Raw genomic sequence first — 7,416 nt, 5'->3', positions numbered from 1 at the left:
TTAAAATAGTTGTGATTTCCTTCCGTAGATGGCACCATTGAATTTATATTTTAGAATTACTTCAGTGTCAGTGAATATTTTTGAATTTGGTAGAATCTTTACACTTATACTTTAGAATGTTAAAGGATAGCTAATGTATCATTTTCCGAAAGCTTATTTAGAATGTTCTTTTCAAAGTTACCATCAAAAGTTGTGGACATTGCGTCGTGAAGCTGCTCTACAATTAACATGATATGGTTTCAGTATTAACAATAGGTTTAGCTATTCTACTATCCTACTAATACATATTATAAATGTGAAAGTGTGGATGGCGCAACGGATTTGGCATGCGTGTAACCTTTGACCTGTAAAATAACATAGACCACCTTTTGTCCTGATTCCTGCCGTAGTTCCCGAGGGAAAATTGAGCTAAGCCGCGGGCAGACAGGAGGAAGGATAGGTTGTTATGATGAATAAAATAAAATTTTAGAGACGTTTTCATTTTCGTTGTTTTTTTCAGTTCCTATCTACTTAAATGTGTGCAGATTTTCAAACTTCTAGACTATTTCAACCTTGCTATATGTAGGTACCTACCCGCTTTTGAGCAACGCAATCGCTCTTATAATTTTTCTGGCTATTTACAATATACTAAAATAGCTATAACTAGATAAAATGATACTTAAATCAAAAGTTAGAATTAAATTATTTCTTAAATTATTTACACACTTCACAAAATTTCTGTAACAGTAGGTACAAATATAATAATACAATTGAAACAATTAATACAGTTAAGTTAAATTATGACAAATGAATTTTTATACAAATTATTTTGTCCACAGTAGTAGCTCTATTTCCTCTCACTTCCATAGTAAGTATATTAAATGTGAACACTTGATATAATATGTGATAAAAAGCAACATATTTACGTGCGTTTCGGGCTCAACCTTACGAGGTAGATTAAACTATTTTACTACGTATTTTTATTCACTCCAATGGCCAAACTGCCTCACACTATTTGCATTGCAGCATGGATCATGGGCCGATAAATTTCGGTGTAGCGTTTAAAAGGTAAGGATTATTAGTCTTATAGTCTGGCGCGTTGGACCCGAACCGGTAGACCAGGCGTTCACTGCAGCGCGCCAGGACGTCGTTTAGGTAGTGGTAGCGCATCGCTCGACTAAACTTCGGGAAGTTCATATGCTTGTTCTGCTTCTTTTCCCCCCAAAGCTTCGCCACTTTATCCGGGTTGACGAACCTGAGAAAGAAATATATATTACTAGCTTGTGCCCGCGACATCGTCACGTGGACTTCAGAATTGGGTTTAAAACTTCGCTCGTTAACAATTTTTAATCCTACCACGGGAACTATTTGAGAGATCGGTATAGAAAATAGGTTTGTCCTTCTCCATAGCATAGGTGGCATACATATTAAATTTCAAAGCTGTCTGCGCGCGGCTTAGCTCGTAAACAATTTTCAATTTTCCGTCGGGAACTACTTAAGGAATCGGGGTAATATGGAGCCTATGTTCTCTTCTCTATGTTAAAGGCTACATATATGCTAAATTTCATCGAAATACGTTCAGCCATGAAAAAGAGCAGCAGCTGGGCTTCTTGCCGGCTTCTAGGTAGAGTCACTACAAACAGACATACCTGACAAAAGTGCTTATATAACGCCTACTGGAAATAAATGAATTTTTAATTTTACAAAGCAATACTTCACAGAGCATGTAAGGAATGTGTATCCGGACGTTATCACACCAACCACGAGCGTAATACAGTAATGCTCTTTAGAAGCAGAAATGAAAATGTCGGTATTACTAAAAATATTAAACCTATGCCTATGCATAATAGGTCCTAACGCGGCATTGTACCACAAAGCCAAGTCACTTGGCATCTTAGCAAAATTAAAAATTAAAAATTCATTTTTAAAGTAGGCCTAAGATAAGTACTTTTGAAACGTCAAGTTGGTCTGTTTGTAGTGACTTTAACACCGATTCGGAAGGCATCCCATTTTCCTATTTTATGGTTAACGTTTAGAACAACAGAGGTAAAATAAATACTGTCAACTGCTAAATGGTATGCAGTGCGTGCCTGTTCGGGAAACACTACCATAGGGGAGTGGTTTTTGATGCTTCAATATTAGTAGTGTAAGTTTCTGTATGTTTTTAATCCTGTGTCACAGCTACAACATACCCACCACGCTATTTTAATATGGGCTGATGGGCTTGGAGACGACTTAGTGTACTCTGCAAGGCATATTTTGGACCTACGTATGTCAAGCCGATTACAGAAGCTGGCAAGAAATTCAGCAGTTGCTCTTTTTCAACTGATGTTGGTTTAAATTCTACATTTTTCATTTTAACATACACTTTTCCATCTTGTGAGAGATGAAAGCAACCTCGTCATTAAGAAATTCAATCAATTGTATAGTAACTTCGCTGTAATAAATGTGTTTTAACATAATAGGTTATTTCCAAATTCAAATTAGGAAAATGTGTAATTTTTATTTGTTTTTCATACCGCAAAAAAAAATTGCGATGTTTATGGAACTAGTGCCTAGTCCTATTCTATATTACGACGTAATGAAACCGAACCATTTTTGAAAAAGCTGATAACTGGTGATTCATTACGAGCTGTTACCACCAGGTAAGACCATCGATTCTAAACTCTACTGCGAGTGATTGATGAGATTAAAGCAAGAAGTTGAGAGACAGCGGCCGGAATTAATCAACAGAAGGGGTGTGGTTTTTCATTATGATAACGCTAGAACTACCACATCTTTAGCCACTCAGCAAAAATAAAGATAGTTTGGCTGGGAGGTGTTAAAGCATCCGCCGTATAGTACTGACCTTGCACCTTCAGATTTCTACCTACTTCGGTCACTTCAGAATTATTAAGGCAGTGTCAGGTTAACATCACGAGAGGACTGCCAAAACTACTTGTCTCAGTTTTTTGATCAGAAGCCCAAAAATTTCTGTATATAAAATGGTACCTACTAAATACTCAAGTTAAATGTAAATTAAACTATATTTAAAAATGTTTAGAATTTTCTTAAAAAATGAGAAGAAACTTTTTCCCCAACCTAATATTATGCAAACGTATATGTAGGTCCAAAATTTTGTCTAAGGAATATTATTATAAAAGCGTATACTCATCCCACAAATGTCTTCTATACCAGTCGGTTGGGTAGGCACTAGCCACGGCCGAAGCCTCCCACCAGACCGACATGTATTTCAATAATATTGCGACATCAACTAACACGCCCATCCGGTTGGTGGGTACGTTATTGTCCGACAATGCTCAATTAATGAATAACAATGTATCTCAATATTTATTTCGTAATAGAATCGTTATCACTATGAAATTAATACTGTTATCGTTTCATTGTTACATTTTACTAGCCTCGCTTCGCTATTGTAATCTGGAATTAATGCCCATTCCCATGGGAACTCAGGAGTATGAAGCATAAAACAGTAGGAAACAATTTAGTTACTTAATGCCTACTTTAAAATATTTAAGGTTGAATAAAATCGCACATATCTCTGTAATATAAAGAGGTCGCACATCAAACTCAGTACCAGCAAAAGTAAGCCGCTGCGCTATTGCCGATAATTCCATTTTTATTTAGGTATTAAATATTAGACCCTTACATATGAAATTGGCGTTTTGTAAGAGAGGAACATACCTAAAGTCGATTTTTTTAAATATTTATTTTATCAAAGTATGTACTCATACCATCGCTATATATGCACTTTTGCCTTCTCATAGGTAGTTCAAAATACGTAGTAAAATCTTTGATGGCGCTTGGACTGCCCCGAATTTTTCTCTTGCTCTTGCAAGTTATCCAAATTTCGAAAAAAAAAAAAGGTAATCAACTTTGGTTTCCGGCCGTCCAAAAGGCTTGCTCTGCAGGTTGAAAGTTCCAGAACGAAAGTTGCACTCAAAAGCGCACTGTATTTTCTTTTGTGATATCGCCGCCACCCTTCGAGCCGCTTCTGCAGCGCTGGTGCCACGATGGAACTCGTATATCACGGTTATTATTAAACTTTTCATTTTGTAACGCAAAGAAAAACCAAAATAGGGAAAAACAAGTGAATAAGGGTTGCCAGAACATAAAAGCATGACTGCTGAGCTGTATAATGTAATAATAAACTGTAAAATGATGTTGAGAAAGAGCAATTTGGTGAGTTTCGTGCCGGCTTTTCTCGGTAGAATCTGTCTTCCGAACCGGTGGTAGGGTCACTACGTAACAGACTGACTCGACGTTTTAGAAGTGCTTATAAACTGGGCCTACTTGAAATTAATGAATTTTGATGTTATTGAATTTTTTAATGAATTTATAAATTTAAAATTGGAATTTCTAAAGGAGATTTTTGAGGTCGAATGTGGCGACCGCCAATTTCATATGCAAGGACCTAATATACTCAATGTAGGTACAATTTGGTAATATCAGTTGCTAGTTCGGTATTATCTTCCACTGAACTCTTTATCGGAATGAACTTTATATTTTTTACATTTATCACTGCAAAATTGTTTATTTGTAAAAAAATGGCTTTCAATGAGGAAAGAGGCAACTTTAAGGTGTGCCCACATCTGGCGAATGAACTGGTAGCACTGCACGCGTACAGTTACTACAATTGTTTGCTGCGCACGTCTCCTCTTGAGTGCAACTCGTGGGTGTGCGTGGTACTCACTCGCATGCATTTCCGTTCGCTTGCATGGTGTATATTATCTAGTTGAAAATTAGCTTTGCCTCAATAACTTGCCATGAAATTGTCCTTAGTCAGCTCCAATTATAGAAGCAATGTCTTTCCATGCTTCTTTTTTTAAATACTTTGTAGAATGGATCTTTTGGATTTACAAAATAGGAAATCTTTATATTTGATTAATCATAAAAACTAACCGTCTGTTTAGTTACAAATATAATTTTTTTATAAAAGAATAATTCTCTATGTATTTTTTAGAAAATTATGGTGATGTTCATCGTGTTAATTTGAATAGTTGTCACACGCATATTCAGTGCAAAAATATTAATAGCCCCAATATAAATAAATTATTGGTAGTAATTTACAAAAAACCGCCAACTGTTGAAATAAAAAGTTTACAGTCCTAACCGCAATAGATAGCGGTTCTCACATTTCATCGATAATTCTTAAGAATAACGTTTAGTCTGACCGTTAAATTAATAAATCAAATTAAAAAAAATATGGCAGTTATATAAAGACGAACGATTATGAAAATTAAGCTTTGCAGAAAATTAAGCAGGAGAATCAGTATGGTGTAATTTATAATTTCTTCAATCCTTATACACCACACCAAACAGATCTTCGGCATTGTAAGTTAAGTCTTATCAATTATTCATTGTATAATCCTCAGGAGTCACATCTCCTGAGGATACTCCGGTTTCGGAGCGAAACGTGCGTCTAGGGTACATTGCCGAAGATCTGTTTGGTGTACAGTATAAAGATTGAAGAAATTATAACTTACACCATACAGATTCTCCTGCTTTTCGCGGAGTATAGCAAATTGAGCTTCATTTTCATAATATACTAGCGTACCCAGCCCGCTTCGCCGGGCTAGATTTTGCTTTATTTTATTAAAAGCTGTATTTGACAGTTCATAAACAGGATTGCTCCGATCGACACCAAACTTTACAGGATTACTCGCCAGGTCAATACGGAGATACCCTGAAAGTTTCATTGAAATCGGTCCAGCTGTTTCGGAGCCTATACGGAACATACCCACACACTTTCTCTTTTATATATATATAGATCATAGATTTCCGCTAGGTAGCGCCTGCTTCTATCCAAGACGAACGATGCTGTATTACCATTGACTGGATGCCGTGCTCGAGAGCGGCTCGCTAGCGGTGGTTGCATGGCACATTCGCCTGATGTGGGCACACCATGGCATATCAACAATCTACAGCTAGATGCATACAGAACATGTGAAATATGCAACACTTCATGCTTATAAAGTAGGCCTACTTGAAATAAATGAATTTTGAAGTTTGCCCTGGATGGTGCCCATTTAGCAGTTTCGACCCACTGTCGCCTTCGCTTAGCGTCGCTTGCTACTAGTAGGTTTTCCGACCTGATAAGCACAGCCGCAGGTTAAACCTTACTAATGGATCAATCATAAACCCTTAATTTCACTTAATTCCATAAAAATATAACAAAATTTAAAAAGAAAATGGACCGTAACAGTATAAATATTAGAAACAAAAATAAAATCGATGTGCAGTTTACTAGGCTAATTTAATCAAGGGTTCATTCATTCATTGTATATTATTTTATAACAAATTACCGAATGAAATCTTTGAGGTGTCTCTCAATAAGTTCAAAGTTTATATATAAAGTAAGGTTACAGAAAAATCCTTACTTAACTTACTTAAACGACAAAATGGAAGGGGTGTGAATTGCATTAACTTCATAGCTTAATATTATTTACTGTGATATGATGATAGAAAAAAAAATACCCGGCTAAGTTTGTTGTGGGCTCTTCTTAGACCAGGGCGCGTTTGTAACCCTCGTGGCTTTAAGTTAAATTTGGCGAACGAAGTTTTTATTGTCCCCTTACAATTATGTAAACATATCTATGAACACTTCATAAGTGCCTGTGATAGGCCTACATGAATAAAGATTTTTGGAATTTGAATTTGAAATATTAGTATTGCATCATCTTGAAACAAAATATAATTGAAATAAACCATAAATTTGACTCACTTGAACTTTCCTATCGAAATATCCACCCATTCAATATATTCGGAAAATTCGACTTTGAACAAAAGATCTCTCAGGAACTCTGGCACGGAAACACTTCCTGTCTGTCGGTCTCTCTTGACGGATCCTTTCGGCCGGCCTCGAGGCCTCCTTGCTGGTTCCATGCTACGAACCTCGTCTGCAGACAGGCTTTCATCGCTATCGTTTGACCAAGTGGGGTCAGCTTCAATACGATTAGCATCCTCGCTCCATTCAGGAGCGCTCATCGGATCACGCACATGAGGAATACAGCTACCGTCCGGAAGTCGCGACCTTGCTCGCTCCACTTCAAGACGGCACTGCAGCATGTCAAAGATTGTGTGGGCTATCCTTCTTGACACTTCGAAATCTACGTTAGGCTTCACCATGAGGTTGACAATGTCTTTGCACCTTTTGTTCCTCAAGTCAACGCCTGGAAGCCTAAAATTGTGCAATGGAATATCGAATACGCTGAATTCGCGTGTAGCAGCGCAGTGGTAGATCCACGCGACGGATTCATCAAAGTTCCATTCCGCCATGTCTTTTAACTCCCATCCGTCATCATCTTGGGGATCCTGGTTAGCATTCGTCAGGTCGCAGTAAATATTGTAGGTCTCGGTTATGGGGTAGGGGCATAGAGCGTTGTACGGGTCTCTGTGTTTGAAAACATTGATGATGTGGTAGAACTCACTCATGAT

General features: G+C 37.2%; 1 protein-coding gene across 1 annotated transcript; it reads right to left on the bottom strand.

Annotated features, from left to right (window-relative positions):
- Positions 1-1,011: 1,011 nt before the first annotated feature.
- Positions 1,012-7,416, bottom strand: LOC120629424 (GA-binding protein alpha chain-like). Its single transcript, XM_039898365.1, has 2 exons — positions 6,704-7,416; positions 1,012-1,234 (listed from the first exon to the last, which is right to left on the bottom strand). Exons 1-2 carry the CDS (start codon positions 7,411-7,413, stop codon positions 1,012-1,014), a joined length of 933 nt encoding a protein of 310 aa, XP_039754299.1. The 5' UTR covers positions 7,414-7,416.

The sequence above is a fragment of the Pararge aegeria genome, chromosome 14, assembly GCF_905163445.1.
Source record: "Pararge aegeria chromosome 14, ilParAegt1.1, whole genome shotgun sequence".
Lineage (NCBI taxonomy): Eukaryota > Metazoa > Arthropoda > Insecta > Lepidoptera > Nymphalidae > Pararge > Pararge aegeria.
This window is presented reverse-complemented; position numbering and strand designations above follow the sequence as displayed.